Raw genomic sequence first — 22,637 nt, forward strand, 5'->3', positions numbered from 1 at the left:
CAAATAGTTAATTCTATAAATATATGTCCTGGGTACCACAGAATAGTTTGCTGGAACAGTCACTCATTATTCTATAACTACTATAAGGTATTTGGTCCTGTTTCTTTTTCATCATTTAGTTACAGTAGTAGTTCAGGCTTTCTCAGATGTCCCATCTCTCTGTTCAGCTTCTAGGAGTGAAGGTAGTGGTCAAAGGTTATTAGTGGTAAAATACAGAACTCCTTATTCTTCCGTGCTTTTTCCTTCGTAACTCTTTTTTTTAAGTTTAATTGCAGTATAGTTAACATACAATGTTTTATTAATAGTAGGTGTACAATATAGTGATCTTCCTCTTTTGTGAGTTGCCTCAACAAGGCTGCATTCCTGCTAACTCACTATAGGTTGAACTTAAAAGAAAGGTGATAATGAGAATGTGTTTTATGGTCAACAGTGCTTAGATATGAAAAATCTACATGTTCTAGAATATAGGAAACAAGTTCCAGCAAGTTTCAGCTTAGGGAAAGCAAGAAGGAATGAGTAGTTAATGTTTGATGTGCCGACATGATTGTACTGGGCATCACAGGTGACAAAGAATTCATCCAAACCATAATAAACAAAACATTAGCTGTCATGCAGAGGAAGGAGAGATGGAGAATCTCTAGGTTAGAGTTAAATGTTCATCACTGGCATTTTGTGCAGATACCAGATAAACATGACTGTTGGCATCTAAAATTTATTAGCTTTTCTTTGTGGCCCCACCCGCCCTGAAGAATTTTCTATTCTGTTAGTGCCTAGGAATAATCCTTCTCTTGTTTCTTTCTACATTGTTCCTGTAATTCTGTCATCTTCTGTGGTGATGGCTGGGTAAAGATGCCAAAAGGTTCTTCCACAAATTTCTGCCAGTCAGTGGGATGTTTATAGTATTTACTGTGGGACATATACCAGGACAAATAGCTTTTAGCATCAAATCATTTTTTTATATCCGATTGTGGGAGGCTGACTTCTGGCATTTGTTGATGTTATGTGAGGGATACTTACTCTTTTCATCTAAAAACTATCTTTTTCGGGATCCCTAGGTGGCGCAGCGGTTTGGCGCCTGCCTTTGGCCCAGGGCGCGATCCTGGAGACCCGGGATCGAATCCCACATCGGGCTCCCGGTGCATGGAGCCTGCTTCTCCCTCTGCCTGTGTCTTTGCCCCCCCCCCCCGTCTCTCTCTGTGACTAAAATAAATAAATAATCTTTTTCATATTTAATAGTTATTGTTAATTAAAACTTCAAAATCTCCTTTCCAAAATGTCGGTATCTCCTAACTTTTAGAAAAAATTATTAGCACTCTTCTTAAACCTATCATACTGCCTTTGAAGCATGGCTGTTTGGTTTGGGTATCTTCTTCCCCCTACCATGTACGTTCCTCAGAGATACCAAGCTTTACCAAATCTATGTGACCTCTATAGTAGTATTTCTCTGTGTGGGTTCTGTGTGTTTCCTGTATCCATATACTGTAAAGCCCTTGATAAAATTGCAAATTCCAGGGTCTTGGCCTTACTTAATCAGACTATCCAGGAATGGAGACCAAGGATCTTCATTTTAAATAATCATGTTCTCTTTTTTATCCTTCCTTAGGCATGTTAAAGTTTGGGTGATTGTTCCTGTAGAATGTCTCTAGTGTGGTCTATGAACCTAGCAGCTAGCTAGAAATGCAGAATCTCAGGCCCCACACTCGATCTACTGAAGCAATCTACATTTTAACAAATTTCCATGTGATCATTATGCACACTCAAGTTTGAACACTGCTTTTCAAGTTCTTACAAGTAGTAAGTTCTTGTTAATCAGTGTTGCCTGTTCATTGATCTGCTTCTTGGATATTCTTTTTTAAAAAACAAACAAAAAAAACCACCCACAAGCTTTTAGCTTCTTAGAACTTTAGAGAGTGTGTCTAGAGAATTATTCTCATTTTCAGTGGAGAATCATAGTAAGAATTCATTGTGTCACAATTTAAGCGCAGCCTTAGTGATTTCCTCCTAAATAAATGCAGAAGTACCTCATAAAATATAATTGCAAATCTGTTTCTCATACGAAAGGGTCTAATCCTCTCTGCCTGTGTAAGATTCACTCTGGGTCTGGCTCAAAGGCCTCTGCTCCAAGATCAAGCAAAGTCTTCGCACCAGGCCCTATGGCATTTGGCAATGAGGAGCTTTCAGGGGCCACAGCCTCATCTCAGTGGGAGTAAGTACAATTGAATGTTATTTGTATGTTCTTTCAAAACCAGAAAACCTTCCTGTGGATTTGGTAATATGCTATATTACTATTTCCCAAGTATGTCTGATAATGAAAATCATCTGTTGCTTGTTAAAAATTCAGAGTCCTAAGCCTGAATCAGAATTTCTGAAGAGTGCAGTCTATTTTTTGATCAACGCCCTAGACTTTCTTGCTATCAGGCATATTTAAGAAACGCTGAATTATGTGATCTTTTCTCCAGATGATCAACTTTGATTAGATTTTTAGGAGCTCATAACCTCATCCCTTTTGGTTTTCTTGGGCATACAGTGCCCCAAGAGCAGTAGAGAGGTAGTTCAGGATTTGTGAGTTGAGTACTGAAAACCAGAAATGGAGATCACTAAGTACTACAGGATACCGTTTGTCAGGCATTTAAAAATAGTTGATTAGTTACTTCAAACTTTCTATATTCCTGTAAAAATCTCTTAAAGTTGGGAGTATTGTCTCTTCCACATGTAAAGGGAGGAAACAGATCTAACATGGTGAGATGACAAGCATCTAGAGATACTTGAGGGGTGTGTGTGTGTTGTACATACACACGCCTATTGCATGGAGGAGATGAGGAGGGATTAAATGTGTGCTTTGCCATCTCTAAAACTCCTTCACATTTAATGCTAGAATGTGCTTCAACTTCAGAGGCAAAACTTGTAAATAATAATTTACTATTTAGAGAAATAAATTATGCTTCCCTTTCCTTGTAATTAAACCATTCATGGGCCATCCTTTCTGAATTTTGCAGAAGAAACCTGGTTTTTAGAAATGGTGTTGACCTCTAATTTAGGATTAGAGTCATATTTGTATCTTGTGCATTAATATGAAAAGATAATAGCTATGAGAACTCTTAGAATCTATTATTTGTGTAAATCCATAACTAGATAGTGTTACCTAGTTTGGGATCTCAAATTCTGTATTTTATCAATCTTTTCATGGTTTTAAATTCTTAATTGTTTTTGATGGATAGATAGGAAAAGGAGCCTTGGCCTCTTAGAGATAAAACCTGACATTTCTGTGCAACAATTTAAATACTATCCAGTCATGACTTTTTCCAGGTGAATGTCATTTTTAAATGTCAGATGCAAGGAGGAAAGCTCGATCCCTAATCTAAGACGATTTAGATCCCTAATTCAAGATGATAGTGATAGGTACAGTACCTGTTCTCGAGGAATTTATGCTTTAATTAGAAAGAACTTAACTACAGCCTATGAAATAGGGAACAGAATAAGACCTGTGACTGTAGTACCAACAGTGCAACAGGAGTTCAAAGGAGGGAAAGAATTGGAGCAATTGTAGGAAGCTGCTTCCTTGGAGAAAAAGTAGACTTGATTTGGGCTTCTAAGTCCAGAAGTGAGCTTTCTACACAAGTAAAGAGGAACTATAAAAGGAAAGGTTTTTAGCTTGAAATTAAGCAAAACGTGGTGTTAAGACTGACCCATTAGACCCCAAGGAAGAAAAGCGGCAGAAGAGAAGGGCATCATAATTATGGAACATTTGAAGGTGAGGGACTCTGGAATTTTGTTATGTGGAGGGAGAAAACTAATGCATGTTAGCAGCGCTGATTTCGTAGTTTCAGGGATGTGTTTAATTGCATTTCCAAAAATGTGTATGTCCATTTACTGTTTTTAAAAATCTTTGAGCCATAAGGTTAATTTCATAAATCTAAAATTTGTGATGAATGGTATACTCTCCAGCACTGATTAAGACATTCAGAGGGGAAAAAAATGATGCCTGTGCTAGCAGAAGGTTATGGGCCTGCTATCCAAGTGCTGCTTACACCTGGATTGTACCATGTCAGAGGAAGTATGAGGTCAGGGATACATGTGCATCTTCCCTGGGTCCGTGGTACCTGTGCTACAATTTAATTTAGCAAAAGAAGTATATTGTATGTGGTGTTAACCATACTTACAAGATTTTTTAAGTCAGGGGCACCTAGGTGGCTCACTTTGGTTAAGTCACCAACTCTTGATTTTAGCTCATGATTTCTCGGTCCTGAGATTGAGACCCTTGTTGGGCTTTGCACTGAGTGTGGAGCCTGCTTGAGAATCTCCACCCTCCCCGCCATCCCACCTCCGTCCCTGTCTCCTCGCATGCACCCTCATGCTTGTGCACTTGTGTTCACTCGCTTGTGCGCGTTCTCAAAAGAAAAGTCACGGGTATGTTGTAGTTCAATATATACATACATTGTCTTAGATTTGTGATGAGGTTTTATATTCTCTTGTATTCAGAACATTTGGAAATTCTTCCATGAGGCTCAAAATAAATTACATTTTAATAAATAGCTTAGATGGGGCCATTTGGAAGAATGACCGAGAAGTTTTGGCACAACAGAGCAGCATATCTGGGATGTTGGTTGTATCTTTATTTGGTCATATTAGAACACAGACTCCCTGGCACTGCAGTAACTGTTGTGGATGTGCATATCTTAGTCTGTGTTCTGGCTAGAGCTGGGCTGGCACAGCCAGGTTCCAGGGAGATCACTGACAGGTTGAGTCATGTCCACTATGAAAGATCCTTCACATGCCCCAGGTTCTCTGAAAATTTTTGAGAATTTTTCGTCGGTTGGAGAGGAACCGTTTTTGGAAATTGCCTTAGCTGTTTGAAATTTACAAAATGGAAAATAATGAGCTGGTTTCTGTAAAATATTCTGTTGTGTACTCGGAGTATGTTATGTTACAAATGTATATTCTCGTTCACATGTTAAACTTGCAAAGGAATTCCAAGTTTCTGAAGGGGAGTGAAAGTGGTTGAGGTAGTGTGAGTAACATTTCACTCTGGAAATCCAGGATTAATAATAAAATATTTCTCTTAAGTGATATGCAGTTCAGTGGCCATGCTTTTTATTTAATATTTTTGGAGTACAATATTTTAATATGGGTAACTTTTCAAATTCTCTTTAAGTGGCTAAGTAAAGGCCCAGGTTTTAGGACTTGAGTAATTTCATTCTATAGTATTCATTCAGTATAGTATTCATCAGCAAGAAGTGTTATCAGCAATTGAAGGGCTCTGTTTATTTAATAAAAACTTGTGTGTTTACTATGTGCGGTACTTCTCTAAATGCTTTACTAACACTTATTTAAACCTCTTAGCAAGCCTATTGGGTAGGTATTATGTCTCCCATTTTATAAATGAGGAAACTGAGGCTCTGTTTATTCATAAGTTGTCCAAGATTAATCAGATAATGTTGGAGCTACAGTTCAAATCTAAGCAACCTGGGTCTGGAGTTTGTGTGCTTAAGCACTCTGCTCTGTGAAGTAATTCTTGCTTGCAAGGGAGAAAATCCAATGCAAATAGATTTAATTGTGACAGGTAAGGGTTTATGATGATCTGATTGCACATTAGTAACTCTGGAGCCTATTTACCTTGTTTTGCACTGACAAATCTGCCAGATTCTTTAAGTTTGTAGTTTAAGATGTCACTATGTTTTACTATAAGGATCATAAATATGTAAATATCTCTAGTGAAATAGATTTCAATGGCTTGATTGAGAGGTTCTCAGTGGCAAGAACTCTAGATCATCTTGACTTGATGTCTTTTGACTCTGGTATGCCTTTACCAAAAACCTGTCCTTTCACTATACTTTTGGAGTCGGGAGGAAACCTGGAGACCAACTCTTCCACACCTCCACGTTATACATAAGAAAATGGAAGCTCAAGAGAGGTCAGTGCCCAAGCCCTCAACAGCTAGTGTTGAAGCAGAAATGGAATTTAAACCATTAGGTTGAATGTAGCAGTATTTTCCATCCATTATAGTAGTTGAAAAGTTAGAATGCTGTTAAATATCTAACCTGTTCTTAAATATTTTAGATCCATTTCTAAAGCATATTTATATTACTTTTGTTAATGTAGGTAGTTCCTCAAACTTCACTCATGTCTTTTTTTTCTGACATCGGTTATACTTTTATTGTGCCTAGGTCAACACATATAGTCCTACTTGTGAGTCATGCCAACTTTTGAGACCTGCATCCCTTTGCATAAGTACAAACACACATGAGTAACATATAACCTTAAGTACTGACTTGATTCGAATGACCACACAAATGGCTTACAGACATTGGTAGCTATCAAAACAATGTCTTGCTGGAGAGGTAGTGCCTCTGGTAGGCTGGGGGATTATTAGTTGTAGCTTAAATACATTGAAGTTATTCTGGATTTGGAAATTCCTATGATTGGAAAAGCTGCGATAATTAAATTTAAAAATGGAAGTTTGCTCTTTTACTGGAAGAACATGTTATAAGCAGTAGGCTTTGCAGTGTTTAAAGGAAGTAACTAGTTTATGAATTACAGGAAATAGCCAACTTAAAGTAGGTGGTATTCCAAATATTCATCTTTCAGTCATGTAGTATTTTAAGTATTTCAGCCAAACAAATTTTGGCTGAATGAATTTTCACATAAACACAGGTTTAGAAAAGTGGGTGGTTGTTAAGTAGTGAGCTTATCAAGTCCCGGTTAATACAAAATGTAGCCTGCATAGATGTCTGTCCTCTGAATTTCCTTGGGCTTGACCCTCTTAGTCTTTTCCCTGATGGGAGTGAAAAATAGCCAATAGATACTTAAAATACTTTTTTTAAAGATTTTTTTAAAAGATTTTTATTTATTTATTCATGAAAGACACAGAGAGGGAGAGAGGCAGAGACACAGGTAGAGGGAGAAGCAGGCTCCATGGAGGAAGCCCGACGTGTGGGACTCGATCCCGGGTCTCCAGGATCACACCCTGGGCCAAAGGTGGCACTAAACCACTGAGCCACCCAGCCTGCCCAAACTTAAAATATTTTAATTTCCTGTATTGTGTGAGCTCTGTCTGGAGTGAGCTATAGATATTAAAGTGGAACATAACTAAGATATCCTATACTATAATAAAAGGTAGTGATTGACTAAATCAAGAAAATTATAATCTGAGTAAAACATACTTACCTTTTTAAAAATTGGATTTATTTTGTTCTAATGTCTCTTATAATTCTGAATCTTACCAATTAAAAACTTAATGGGAAAATGACTAATCTTCTGGCAGGGCTTTATGATAGAAATGCATATTAACCCATAACTAGTATAGTTTTTCATTCTAGTTTTACCGGCTGATATAAATGTCTTAATGTTTATGTAATTATTTGTCAAGTTTATTTTTAAGTGTACACTTTAACTAAACTTCACTTTGAGATAATTGTAGGTTCATATACAATTAAAAGAAATAACAGAGAGATCCTGTGTTCCCTTTACCTAGTTTCCCTTAATGGTAGCATCTTGTAAAATTAGTGCAATATCACAGTCAAGAAATGAATACTGAGAATCTACCCACTTTAAGATTTCCCCAGTTTTGCGTGTGTGGTGTTCTGTATAATTTTATCACATATACAGGTTTGTATATATACCACAATTAAGATACAGAGCAGTCCCTTGGGGCGCCTGGGTAGCTCAGTAGTTAAGCCCCGCATTCTTGATTTTGGCTCAGTTTGTAATCTTAGGGTTGTGAGATCAAGCTTCTGATTCCACACCCACCCTCTGGGGCGAGAGGAAGCTATAGAAGGAATCCCATTACCACCAGGATCCTTGTCATTGCCTTTGTACAAGGGTGTATTCTCTTCCACCCCTCACTCCTCTTTTGTCCGTAACACTTGTAAACCCCTCATTTGCTTTTCATCTCTATAATTTCATCACTTCAAGAATGTCCTATAAAAGGAATTGTGCAGTATGTAATCTTTCAGAATTGTTTTGTTATTTACTCACCATAATTCCCTTGAGATTTATCCATGTTTTTTGTATTAATAGTTTTTTGTTGCTAATACTCCATGGTAGCGGTATACCACAGTTTGTTAACCATTCATCCATTGAAGGACATTTGCTTATTTCCAATGTTTGGTGATTATGAATCAGACCTTTCTGAATATTTGTGTACATATTTTTCTGTGATTATAAACTCATTTCTCTGGGATAAGTGCTCGAGTACAATTGCTCGGTTGTATGGTAATTGTATTTTTTCTTCTTTTTTTTCCTTCTTTCCGTCCCATCATTTCTTTTGTCCTTTCCTGTTTTATGTATGTATTTATGAGAGACCCAGAGAGGCAGAGACCTAGGCAGAGGGAGAAGCAGGCTCCCTGCAAGGAACCTGATGTGGGACTCAATTCCGGACCCCAGGATCATGACCTAAGCCAAAGACAGATGCTCAAGCAGTGAGCCACCCAGGTGCCCCGGTAACTGGATTTTTTTATGAGAAAATGCCAAACTGCTTTCTAGAGTGTTGTATCTTTTCTTAAATTCCTGCCAGCAGTGTATATAAGAGATTTAATTTCTTCACATCCTTTCCAGTGTTGGTATTCTCATTATTTTTGTATCCTGTAAGATCCTACAATCCAAAATGGATATTAATCAAGTGGGTGATTTAATTGAGTTATGGGGTACCAATCAATGTATAATGTAGCTAAAATGTATACAATAAAAAGTAGTGATTAAACAAATCAGAAATGTCAAATTGAGTAAAATATACTTTTCATGTACCTTGAATGATGCTTAAGAAGTTAATCCATGCTTTTAATTGTTTAAAAGAGGGCAGATGTTATGTCCAAATTTACTTAGCTATTTTAGGGATTGATAACTTGCCTAATATCACTTCAACATTTGTTACTCTCCTTGATTAGGAATACTAAACCATTAGCCTTTTTTTTTAATATCAAGAAGAATAAAGAGATTTTCCCTTTCTTTTTTTTTATTCAACTCTTGTCACATGAGAAAAAAGTTGAGGAGGATGCATGAGCAGCAGGAGGGTGGGGTCCTGGCCTGAGTGGGATTTGCTCCTGGCCTTCTAAAGAGGTAGAGAAATAGTAACGGAGGGACTCCGAGGTACACTTTTGAGGTTCATAATATGGAAAATACTTAGGCATTTTAATATTCTTTTTACTATGCAAACTTTTTCTTTTGCCCATTTTAAGCCTTTGTATAAAAGTTGCATGATAATATTATCAGTTGCAGCCTCTTAGGATTGCCTTTGGAGCATGAAAATGTATCTTTTGAATGTGGTAAGCCATTTCAGCGTTTGCTGAGCCCTTACTCTAGGAACCTGGTCCTGAACTTGAGGCATTTCACATCTATTAATTTATTTAATCCTTCCAACAAATCTGTAAGAAATTACCCCAGAATTTAGCAGCTTAAACAACATTATTTCATAGTTTCTGAGGATCAAGAATTTAGGAGAAGCTTTGCTAGGTGGATCTGATCTAGCTCAGTCAGGGTCTCAAGAGATGCAGTTATCTGAAGAACTGACTGGTGCTGCAAGACCTTCCAAGATGGCTGCCTCACATGGCTTTCGGCCAGATACCTGTGAGTTCCTATCATGTGGACTTCTCCATATTGTTTCTTGAGTATCAGTGTGACATAGCTGGCTTCCCCCAGAGCAAATGATCCAAGAGGGCCTGCTTCTGCTGAAGAAGACACCATGCCTTTTGCGACCTAGGGTTAGAAAGTTACACACTATCCCTTGTGTGTTTGTTAGAAGTGAATCACTAAGTGAAGCCCACCCTGAAGGGGACAGGAATTAAGCTCCACTTCTTGAAGGGAAGAGTATAAGAAATTTTGTGGACATATTTAAAAACTGCCATAAGTAGCTGCCAACAATGTTATCTCCATTTCCCAGACTGCGGAAAACTTCTGAATGGGCTGGTTAAAGGACTTGTTCAAGATTCGTAGCTAGTAAGTTACAGAACTGGGATTTGAATCCCAGCAGCCTGGTTCCACATGAATGCTTATTTATTTTTTACTATGTATCATTTTTATTGCCTTGAGTACTTAACCTTTTTGAATGCATATAAAAATCAGTGACTTTATTTCTTCTTACTCCTTCAGATCTGGATGTTCATAAATTTTATGGTTGTCTTTTATGCCTCAATCCTAGTACTGTGACTCAATTTTTATTCACTCAAATAGTTCATTGTACAGATACTAGCATCTACTGCTGTGTAGTACTAAGATGCTTACCAGTAATCTTGGGGAAGAATATTGAGTTTGAAGGTGAGCTGACCTACCATCAAAGAATTTGAACATGTTTGTTGGGTTATCTCCCACAGCTAAATATTGGAAACCAAACATTTTCACCACAGCTTTCTAGTTATGTTAGATATGGTCCATTGTGGATGGTTATTTAGAATACATTGCAGACTTGCAGTGTGAAACTTGCAGTGTGATGAAGTTCCTCAGATAAACTTTATCCACTATTAATATCAAAAACACACACACACACACACACACAAAAAAACATAACGTTAGAGCCCTGGACAATGTTGGGACCATAATCTGCCAATGTATATATATATATTTTTTTAAGGTATCCTGTAGGACTATGAAAAACTGTACTGTTGGGGATAGTTTTTTTTTTTTTTTTCTCCTGTGTAGTCAGGAGAAGTGGAATGACTTTTTTTTTTTTTCTTATTTTGTGAAGCAGATCTATTCAATCACCCAAAATCTGCAGGAGAAAGAAAAGACTTGAGATTTTTGATACACTCTTTTTCTGCTTGTGTTTCATTTTGTCAGTGCATGGAGAAGTCTGTATGTGGATAGCTCAGATATGTGGATAGCTCAGATAATCTTTTGGACATTCAACTTCAGGGTACGCTATAGGATTAAAATCCTAAGGGCAAATGCACTTCAGGAGATTAGAATGCAAACTTCTGTTTACAATACACTGCATTAATGAATACATTTTAAAATCTTTGTTTTAGCAATACAGGCAATGTAATTGAATGAAGAGTAGGATTCCATGGGCTATCCAGGGTTGAAACAGAGTAAACCATCAGAAGTTGACTTAACAGGACTAAGGGAAACCAGGGAGATAAGGACTAGAGTTAAGGGGGTAAAATGTCCTTCTTATAGGGAGCTTCTTACTGAATTCACTTGACAACCATGTACTATGTTTGGCAGTGCTTGGTGAACTTCCTAATAATGAGCTTAAGTTCTTACATGCACATGTTTATGTATCTAGTTTCCTATGTAGGCTAATTCAAACCCTAAATTCCTAATTTGCCTCTGGTACCCACCTCCCTTTGTATCTGGCACTAAGCACTAAGGAAACTTAATAATGAGGCTAAGGGCCCACATGTACAGGAACATCTGCTGCCTATTCTTGGGTGGTTTCACATCCTAGAAATTCTCAATTTGTCTCTTATCCTTTAGATCTACAGCAGACATTGAGGTATGGACTACGTTGGACTTTGGTCTAAAGCAGTTCTATGAAACTGGGAGATAGGAGATGGATTATAAAATGACATTAGGTTGGGTTGAGCTGTCTCAGTGACTATAGCAGTGTGGTATATATACCCAGTACTAACTTGCTGTTCTTACTTCCTATGCACATTCTGAGCCCTGCACATACGAATTTATGGAACCATGGCAGCCCCTCTTCTATCCGTGCTCCCATGAGTCTTCTAGCTTCTTCCCCTACTCCTACGGAAAACTTTCTAATGACTTTGGCAAAGTCAGTCTGGTATCCAGGGGCCCTAAATAAGAGTATAAATTAGGTTATCCTACAGATGGTGATATTCTACAACTGAATATCACTTAGGGCAGACAATAGTTAGATTTCTCAGAACTGAGAAAGCCTACTTGTGGATAATTATGTTCAATTTAAAACTTAAACCTAGGAGTTCATAACAAGGTAAGTGACCCCTTTTTATCCTATAGTTAGCCAATAGTGTCTGTAGCAACCTGGCCTTCTGAAACATAACCTCTTTCCTGAGCTGGAAATGGAGTGTGTCTTCAAGTTCAGTAGGTGCCCAGCAGAGTAGAACTCGACTACCTATTACATCTTGAAATCAGTGCCAACAAGAAACTGGGGCTTGACCAAACGCTGGTCAGTTTTTGTTAAGCTGCAACCAGAATTAAATTCCTGGCAGCAGACCATTTTAATAATTGTGGTAATCCATTTTCTTTCTTTCTTTCTTTCTTTCTTTCTTTCTTTCTTTCTTTCTTTCTTTCTTTCTTTCTCTCTTTCTTTCTCTCTTTCTTTCTCTCTTTCTTTCTCTCTTTCTTTCTCTCTTTCTTTCTCTCTTTCTTTCTCTCTTTCTTTCTCTCTTTCTTTCTCTCTTTCTTTCTCTCTTTCTTTCTCTCTTTCTTTCTCTCTTTCTTTCTCTCTTTCTTTCTCTCTTTCTTTCTCTTTCTTTCTCTCTTTCTTTCTCTTTCTTTCTCTCTTTCTCTCTCTCTTTCTCTCTCTCTCTCTCTCTTTCTCTCTCTCTTTCTCTCTCTCTTTCTCTCTCTCTTTCTCTCTCTCTTTCTCTCTTTCTTTCTCTTTCTCTTTCTTTTTCTTTTCTTTCTTTTTTTTTTTTTTTTTTTGTAATGCATTTTCATAGTGGCAAGACACAAATGCAATAAAGCCATCTTTGGGAGTGAGTTGATGGACTATCCTCAGCAGTTCGTTGCTGCAGTTTGATGTTTTAGGTGATGCTTACAGAATGAGAAAAGAACAAAATCCATCAATACTTAATTTAAAAAGAGTAATCAGGGTGTAAAACTTACAAATAGGGCTCTGAACCACCCCGAACCCACGCCTATTGCCTTTTGTGTTAAAAACAACCCAGTGCTAGGGACGCCTGGGTGGCTCAGTGGTTGAGGGTCTCCCTTTGGCTCAGGGTGTGGTCCTGGGGTCCCGGGATCAAGTCCCACATTGGGCTCCCTGCATGGAGCCTGCTTCTCCCTCTGCCTGTGTATCTGCCCCCCCCCCCCCGTCTTATGAATAAATAAAATCTTTAAAAAAAAAAAATCTAGTGCTATGGGGTTTATGCTGCCACAGATATGTGGAGCTCTTTCACTTTTCTGTCCCTGAAACCAAGTTTGTATTACATGGTCTATCAGAAAAAGGATGGCACTTCCTTGGGGGTTGGATGTTGCGTGATCCCTCTGTTCTTAGGTGGGGAGTTAGGTTGGTCACAAAGCAAGAAGATCCCTTAGACTGAAACTAGGATGGTCCTGCCCTTAGGGCCTTAGTCATTGATGCCTATTTTTGGTATAAGGTACAAAGAAATAGATTCATAGTCAGAATTGAAATATGAAGCAAATTACATTATTATATATATTTCTGCTAGGTCAAGCTTGTCCCTATGGAGCAATAGGCAGAAAAGTGAGATATTCTAAAGGGCCAAAGAGGAGGAGGCTGGACCCAAGGTCACATTTTCAGATGAATGAGATCTATTTGGATTTGGGTTCTTTAAAAAATGGTTTATCCTTATGGATATTTAAATACTTACATGTATAAATATATAAAATGAAAGTTCTCTAATTCTACCTTCCCTCCCTGCTATTAATACAACAGTAATTTGGTAAATATTCTTTCAATACTACTCACACCTCCCCCCCCTTTTTGGGAGCATATACTAACTTATAAAACCACTTGAAAGAATAAACTGGGGTTACGGGCAAATTCTGGTGCTTTGTGTTGGACTTAATAGGAACCTTGTCAATAGACATGGATATCTACTTCGCATTTTAAGTGTACAAACTAATGAGTTTGAGTAGCTTTTCAAAAAACTTTGGATTACTCAGTAGTTGTTAATTTTGGACTTATTTATACATAAATATGTTAAGTCCTTATGAATTGAAATGTGATTTTTACTAGTAACTATATATTGATCCTTCTTGCTATGTTAATGAGTGTATAGTCCTTAATTTTTTTGTGATCTTTGGTCTACATGAATTTGTCTTTTTTCTCCCTTGATTCTGATCAGTTTTTGTCACATTTCTTCTAAATTTCTGTGTCTTATGTTAACCTTTCTTGCCTTTTTGTCCTGTTTATCATTTGGTGTTGCTGATAAGATGGTGCTTGGTTGCCTCATTTTGTTTGCCATATTGTCACCAGAGGTGTTGACAAGCAAACACTGCCTTCCATGAACACACAATGTTACTTAGATTTCTAAATAATTCAAGATTTATAGACTGTACACTCTGCCTAGGATTATGCTTACACAGTACCAAAGAAGAGACTTCAAACTCTAAAACACTCTTTGAAAGCTCTTACCTGTGAATATATCTGTATGATTCAAAGAATAGTTACTCCAAAAGAATGACTTAAACATATAGCATGTTTGAAAGCTCCTTTTGGAGTTTACATTTATTTATAGGTTTAGGAAAGTGAGTGGATGGAGGGAAAACTTGCAGAGGATAGATTATCATGGAAGCAGGTCCATGGGCTTTACTCGTTAGAACGTTTCAAATGAGTCACTTACGTAGTTATTCTTGAGTCATTAGAACATGAGAAATAGCCTTTCCCAATCCTGTGAATTTAACATGAACCTCAAGAAGTCTGCTCAGAGCAGCTAGAAGTGATCTCCAACATATTTTTATAACAACTAAAGCACAGAAAATGCCCATAGATAGGCCAATAGTGTTTGGACACTATGGTGTTTACCAGATACAACCACTGGCTGAAAAGTGTGATTATTCTCTATTGAAACTAAGCATGTATCTATTTGGTTTATGTTTTCATGTCTAGATTACCTACAAGATAATGTGTATTCTTTGTTGAAGGTAAGACCTTTCTGGGGCACCTGAGTGGCTCAGTCATTTGGGCGTCTCACTCTTCGTTTTGGCTCAGATTGTTGTGGTCTAAGGGTTGTCAGATTGAGCCCCATGTTGGTCTCTGTGCCAATGGTGGAATCTGCTTAGGATTTTCTCCCTCTCTGTTTACCCCCTCTCCTTGTTTGTGTGTTTTCGTGCGCATGTGCACACATGCTAGTGTTCTGTCAAATAAAATGGATAAGTAAAATCTTGGGGGGAAAACAGTTGGATCTTTCCATTTCAAAGCCTGTTTTGACCTTTCCAAGAAAACTCAAGACTAACTCAATGACTTTAGAGTTTATTAAATTTAGAAGTCAGGGATCCCTGGGTGGCACAGCGGTTTAGCGCCTGCCTTTGGCCCAGGGCGCGATCCTGGAGACCCTGGATCGAGTCCCACGTCGGGCTCCTGGTGCATGGAGCCTGCTTCTCCCTCTGCCTGTGTCTCTGCCTCTCTCTCTGTGTGTGTGACTATCATAAATAAAAATTAAAAAAAAATCTAGAAGTCAGTCACTGAGGGGTGCTTGGCTGGCTACCAGTTGGTAGAGTGTGTGAACTCTTGATCTCAGGGTTGTGAATTTGAGCCCCATGTTAGGTATAGATTGCTTTCAAAAATCTTAAAAAAAAAATCACTGAAACGTGGCTCGGCTCAACTTTTTCGGTGGGACCTGGCAGTGCTGCGGAATAACACATGGTTAGTTTTATCCAAAATGTAACTGCAACCTCTGTAGGGGATGCCAGATAAATGGCTGAGCAAAGACTTCTCCTTGCTCTTTCTGTCTAGCCCTGGAAATTTCCCCTAGCATTTATTCTTTCAGTTCTGTTGTGGTAAAAATGAAGATGGAGGTACATTCACGGAATCCATTGGAGTCCCTTTGGAATAGAGCTGTCAGCAGCTTCACGTCTTGATCTTTTATGAGGCATGTTGTGTCCTTGACTAAGAAATGTGTTTCCCCATGTGTCTGATAAAGTAAACATCTGTGATGCTAAAGGCATAGTGCCAGGCACATCTGTGTCCATAGACAATGCTGGTAAATTAAGGGCTGCTCTGGATAATGATTGACCTGCCACAAAGTTCATTTGGTGTCATTCATTTTATTGGGGGGATATTTTTTTCCTGGGTATTTGATTATTTATTTACCTGTCTCAAATTTTTCTCTCTCTACTGATTATTTTGTGAATGAACTAAGCTTTCTGTTCTCATAGAAGGTCATTTGGATATTGTTTCCTTCACTGAAACTTCCCTACATTTATGATTTCCACAGACATAGCAAGACAAAACCTGCAAGTGTTTCTCTATTTAATGGCTAAGATAAGAAGTGTGGGGGTGAGAAGACTGAGGAAACGAAATGTTTTCAAATATCTTCATAACCTAGGTCGCAGTCACCATAGAAAAATATGAATTAGGTATTCAGGAAGAGGTTTTTCCCATATATTATCCATGATTTTTTTTGACTTAATGAAATTTCCTAGTCTGAGGAGGGATTCAAAGTACACAGATTCCAAACACTTGGATTTACGTGACCCTTGGTTGTATTTATAAACACATAAGTACTTAAAAATTATTTCTCCTAGTCATCCTGTTCTGTCAGAGGAGAGAATCTTTTCAGTGAGAGATGAGAGATCCCAGCAGGTTTTTGAGATCATGAGATTCACTAGATCATGGGAAATTAACTCATCTCTATGTGTAAATAAAATGCCAGACATTATGGTTTCCTCCAGTTTGATAAACAAAACCAATAGTTGCCTTGAGATTCTTGTTATCTATGAGTAAATGGCTAACCTAGGGCTAATAGGAGCTCATTTTTTTTCATGTATAATAGTTTGAGATACTAAAATAAGAATCACTTTTATTTCTGAAATATTTATATTGTTTCCTATATAAACTTTAAAGTTTTTGGGATCCCTGGATGGCGCAGCAGTTTGGCGCCTGCCTTTGGCCCAGGGCATGATCCTGGAGACCTGGGATCGAATCCCACGTCGGGCTCCCGGTGCATGGAGCCTGCTTCTCCCTCTGCCTGTGTCTCTGCCTCTCTCTCTCTCTCCCTGTGTGACTATCATAAAATAAAAAATAAAAATAAAATTTTTTAAAAAAAATAAACTTTAAAGTTTTTATTGATGTATACATTGACATTTATAGTTTCCTAAAGAAAACAATAAAAGGCAATTCTCAGTCTAACAAAATACAGTATGCAATACCATGTATATTATAAAAAATACAAATAAGCAAATATTAAAATCAAATGTTTTCTTTGAATAATTTTTTTCAACATAATTTTTACTGGTTGCATAATACATTTTATTGATGTTGAATCTTAATTTATATCAAGTAATATTGTGTTGATAACCTCCAGATTGCTATTGTATTAGTAAACTGACATGCAAGTTTGGAGTTTTTTTTTTTTTTCTTTAGAACAATACTGTAAATGGTAGGTTGTTTTCTAAGTGAACTCCCTAAATTTTAATTGGTAACCTGTTAGGCAGCTAAGCTTCCCTGATGGACAAATAGTACTCCAGTGTTTAAACCATAGGATCTGCTTATTGCATTACTTCCTTGGAAATCTCTGTAATCCAGTCAGCACCTGGCATGGTGTCAGACATATTGGGTACCCAGCAAAATCTGAATGGGAGTTGGGATTCCCTCTCTGCTCAGGTTGTTCTGGCTAGAGCATCCAAGGACAGATGGTGTTTACTTTTTTTGGACTGTGTGTGGTGGCAGGGAGGGCACATTGCATAGCAGGATTCCCTCATCATCTATATCTTTGGCAGTTCTCCATAATTCGGCTTTAGCTTTGATAAAATGAAGTTCTGGAAAGAGGCTTTATCCCTGGCAAAGTTGAGGGAGAATGGGAGAAGGCAAAGGATAGATTGAACAACAAACTTGACCTAATGGACATTTGTGTAAAAAACGACGACAAAAATCTCTATCCAGGAGCAACAGAACACACATTTGTTTTTAAGTACACAGCATTTATCATGTTCTGGGCCATAAAACAAGTAAATGAAGGGCCTTTTTTTTTTGTTTGTTTAGAAGTTAAGCATATACCTACCCATATCATTCAGTCCTTTCACTGCTAGGTATTTAAGAAGAAAACCTACATCCCTACAAAGACTTTGACAGATTGATGAAAGGAATTCTCCTAGCTATTTTACTTGGAAAAGCCAAAAACTAGGAATAACCCAAATGTCCTATTAAGTTAATGGATAAATGAACTGTGGTGTATCCATGTAATAGAATACTAAGTATAATAAAAAAGGAATAGATAATACACACAATGTTGAATGAATCTCAAAATAGTTACCAAAAAAAGGGCTAAAAGCCAGACAGAAAAGATACATACTGTATGGCTCCATTTGTATAAACCTTTAGAACATATATACCAATTACAGTGGCAGAAATCAGATCAGTGATTGCCCTGGGAATGTGGATGGTAGAACTATGGTGGCAGGAAACTTTGGGAGATGGTAGACAGGTTGATTTGATTGTTGTGATGGTTTCACAGACTAAACATCTCAAAAGTTACATGTAAACAAAGTGCAGTTTCTTAACACATTTGACTTGACCCACATGGGACCTAGGAAGCACTGATCCCCTGCATAGTCAAAAATCCACCTATAACTTTGGACTCCCTTAATACTTATAATAGCCTACTGTTGACTGGAAGCCGTACTGTTAACATAAATGCTTGATTAGCACATATTTTGTATAATACATACAATATTCTTACAATAAAATAAGCTAAAGAAAAGTTGTTAAAATCATAAGGAAGAGAAATACAGTACTGTACTGGGGGGAAAAGCTACCTGTAAGTGGACCCATGTAATTCTAAACTGTATTTAGGGATCGATTGTTTATCAATTATAGCACAATAAAGTTATCTAAAATTATGATTAACAATAAGGCTTTCATGATTCTGAGGCTGTTTATATCATCATAGTATTGGTTATACACCTGTATGCAAATGGCATGACATTTTACTCTATGCTGCATCAATAAAAGCACCTTGCTTATTTGTGTTTCTTTACGACTAGAATCAACTTGAAAGCATTAGAGTTCTAGAAAATCTCCCTTTTCACACTGAGTAAAATTCTTCTAGATTTATAGATGGTTAACAATTGAGCATTCAATTTTTCTTTAAGTAGCAGTATAATTTCTAATGAGGAACTCAATCGTGTATTAGCCTGGAGTAGAGAAGAGGAATAGAAAATGAAGGGGTAAAGTCAAGCTCAGAGAAACAGTAGAATGGTGGTTACCAGGGGATCAGGATAGAGGAAATGAGATGTTGCTCAAAGATTACAAATTTCCAGTTAGAAGTTGAAAAACCTAGGGGGAATCTAATGCACAACATTGTGTTTATAGCTAACAATACTGTATTATATACACTCAAAAGTCACTGAGAGGGCAGTCCTGGTGGCTCAGCGGTTTAGCAATGCCTTCAGCCCAGGGTGTGATCTTGGAGACCCGGGATCGAGTCCCACGTCAGGCTTTCCGCATGGAGCCTGCTTCTCCCTCTGCCTCTCTCTCATGAATAAATAAATTTTAAAAATCTTAAAAAAAAAGTCACTGAGGGTAGATCTTAAATGTTCTCACCACAAAAAAGAAATGGTTAGTTATGCGACATAGTAAAGGCAGTAGCTAACACTATGGTGGTAATCATTTTGCAGTGTATAAGTAATGAATCAATATGTTGTACATTTTAGTGTTATGTGTCCATTATATTTAAAAGTTTGGGGAGGGGGAGGGTGGAAATTTTGACTAAACGCACATGAAACATGCTAAAATAAGTAGAAAGAAAACATGGTGATAACTCCGTGATTTCTCCTTGCCTATTGATTGAAGACGAGATTCCTGAGCCAGTGATGTCGTTGGATTCTCAGCTGCTTGTTCGGTCTTGGTTCCCCCTTCTCCCAGATTACACCATACTATCTCCCCCTCTTCACTGCTTTGGTTAATGCTTTTCTGTGCCTCTGAGTCTTTTCCATTTCCCTTCAACCTTTATATATTTGTAGTGAAATTCATCCTAGTATTTAAGTTCCCAATCGAATGCTAACATGTTTTCTCTGATCCTCCCAAATGGAAGTGTGTCGTCTGTGTTCTGTATTTTAGTAGACCCTAATCGCATAATTGGTGTCTTAGGTCTTATGGGTATGGGTCAGTGAGGTTTTCCCTGCTATTCTGGAACTGAGCAGATGAACAGTTATGCATTTTGGCTACTGTTTTGGTGTGTTTGGGTTATTGAACTTTTACATGTATTAAAATTAATTAACAGTGCCTGGCTGGCTTAGTAGAGCCTATGACTCTTGATCTCAGGGTTATAAGTCTGAGCCCCACGTTGGGTGTAGAGAGTCCTTAAAAATGTTTTCTAAAAATATGCCGACGAGGGAGGCAAAGACAAAATAAGCAGGAAAAACAAATTGTTCTGATTTTATTTTTGAACCATGTTCTGTGTTCATTTGATTTAGAACAGAGAAGTGGTAGATTTACTGTTCTCATAACTTTTTTTTTCTTAAGTTGTTATTTTAACTGTGTAGACCTTCTCTTCCCTTCATTGTGTCAGAACCAGGTAATGGGGGAGAATCAATTAAATTTAAATCAGCTAGAGGTAATTCATTCTGAGTAATCCTATAGAAATATCCAGGAGTTGGTCTAATAACATCTTAACAGGACTGTACATCGGGTTACGGAAAAAAAACATGAATTAGGGTTTGTGAAATATGTGAAGATGTGGATTTTTGAGATTACAAGTGAGAGCTGATCTCCAGATGGTACAGTCTCTTGATCACTTTTCATATTTATTTTCCAGGTCCGGACCCTATTTGTCAGTGGTCTCCCTCTGGATATCAAACCTCGGGAACTCTACCTGCTTTTCAGACCATTTAAGGTACCTTTTTCCTTTCAGAAATTATAAAAGAAGACCAAAAAGTGTGTGTATAAATAAGCTTCATAGGGGCCTCTTGCAGGAAGAAATGGTATGTTTGAGAAAGCATCTTATAAAATGACCTTTTTTAAAAAGAGATTAGGAGCAGCCGCCCCGGTGGCTCAGCGGTTTAGCGCCGCCTGCAGCCCAGGGTGTGATCCTGGAGACCCTGGATCAAGTCCCACGTCAGGCTCCCTGCACGAAGCCTGCTTCTCCCTCTGCCTGTCGCTGCCTCTCTCTCTCTCCTCCCTGTGCATTCTCATGAATAAATAAATAAAATCTTAAAAGTAAAAATAAAAAAAGATTAGTTAGTAAAGGAGATTGAACAGTTTAATTCCAGTGTGCAGTCTCAGAAAAAACTGAAATTGCCTTTTGTCCTCCCCAGTGCTAAGCTAGAAAAGCCTCTTTCCTTACTAGTGTGGACATGCACCTGGCTTTGTTCCATGTAGAACAGCTTTGGGGTCCCCCCTGTTTATCATTTGCCAGTGGGAGTATTCTGAGGACAGCTCACCAAAAATACTTACCAATTACCATTATTTATATTTCTAGTGAAATAACAAGGCCTGTTCCTACAGGGTTTCTTATTGAAGTATTATTAATATCTTCTTTGCATATATAATAAGCATATATATTCTTATTTGCATATGTATAATTACACTTTCATGAACTAGACTAAGAACCCAACCACCATTACTTTCTCTGTGGGAAGAGTGTCCTAAATTTCAAACAAAGTAAAACAAAATTTTAAGGAGTTATGCTGGTACATAGTATAATACTTAATTCAGCTGCCTGTCAAGAACTGTTGAGGTAAAAATCACTTTAGAGATGGTTGATGTTGCTAGAATGGGAAACTTCATGGGAAATTGGACTAAAGCTGAAATTACCGTGCTGCCAAGGATGGTTGAAGGCCAGCCTGTGGAGAATACAAGAAAGCTGGGATTTGGTAGATTGTGGGCAGGAGGCCTAGGCCCTCTGGAGAGTACCCGGAAGTCCTGATAAATTAAGGGCTAGTGTCTGAGCTGGTCCCTGGAACAGGATAACAGCAATGCCTGGCAAAGGGCACGCTTAGGATTAGGTGGCAGACCATCTTGATGACTAAAGATTCATCCTGTTGAAGCAGTACCCCAGCCACAGAGGCAAGACCAGTTGAGGGACAGGAACTAGCTTTTCAGGCAGAGGGAGAGCAAGAGGTGACAGCTGAAAACAGCTGGGTAGGAGGAAGAAAGAAGGTTGAAGGGGCAGCCAGTTAAAAGCCAACAGAGACAGGAGTCTAGCTTATGTGCCAGGAAGGCACCATGTAATAATAGACCTACCTCTGTTCTAACAGCCATACCCTTACAGTAACAATGATGACAGTACAGAGGGAAACAGAAGGGTTAGACATGAGGTCAGCTGAGAGGAAGTGGGAAAGAAAGATGTTGTGGGGGAGCGTCAGCCTCATAGAATTTCCTGAGTATCTGCTGCAGGGTTGCCATTTGTACTGTCTGTCCCTTTCATAGGATGAGGAATTTATAAGCAAATTGATCTTATTGATGGACAAAATACTGTGATGTTTCTGTATGTGTATAGAGAGATTTAGCCAGCAAGCCCCTCGTGAATTATCCCATTTAATTCTCAGAACCCTTTGAAGTCAGTTGGCCTCTGTTTTTCAAATGAGAAAAAAAGAAACTTGGAGCAACTGAATAAATTTTGCTCAAGTTCAACCATAATTTAATGGCAAGGCTAGGGTTCAAACCCAAGCAATCTGACTTTGTCATCTGTGTTCTGAACTAGACTGTGCTACTACTTTTCTGTTTGTGACTAGAGAACACAGTATATTGCTACCATTGGTGGTGTACTTGAGTGAAATATCCATTTGTCCTCTGCCTCTGAAGCCATCAGGATGTTTAAACCTCCAGGTTTTTCAGAGGGAAAGAGTGCACACCTTGAAAAAGAAAGAGACAG

At 38.0% G+C, this 22,637-nt stretch overlaps 1 protein-coding gene across 6 annotated transcripts in view; it reads left to right on the forward strand.

The window, feature by feature from the left end:
* Positions 1 to 22,637, forward strand: part of RBPMS (RNA binding protein, mRNA processing factor) — a 173,018-nt gene that overhangs the window by 53,418 nt on the left and 96,963 nt on the right. For all 6 annotated transcript variants that reach the window (XM_055334868.1, XM_055334864.1, XM_055334865.1 and 3 more), the window contains exon 2: positions 20,580 to 20,657. In XM_055334868.1, coding sequence (XP_055190843.1) covers positions 20,580 to 20,657 — 78 coding nt within the window. The remainder of the gene's footprint in view (positions 1 to 20,579; positions 20,658 to 22,637) is intronic.

Source organism: Nyctereutes procyonoides, unplaced genomic scaffold (assembly GCF_905146905.1).
Source record: "Nyctereutes procyonoides isolate TBG_1078 unplaced genomic scaffold, NYPRO_anot_genome, whole genome shotgun sequence".
In the NCBI taxonomy this organism is placed as follows: domain Eukaryota; kingdom Metazoa; phylum Chordata; class Mammalia; order Carnivora; family Canidae; genus Nyctereutes; species Nyctereutes procyonoides.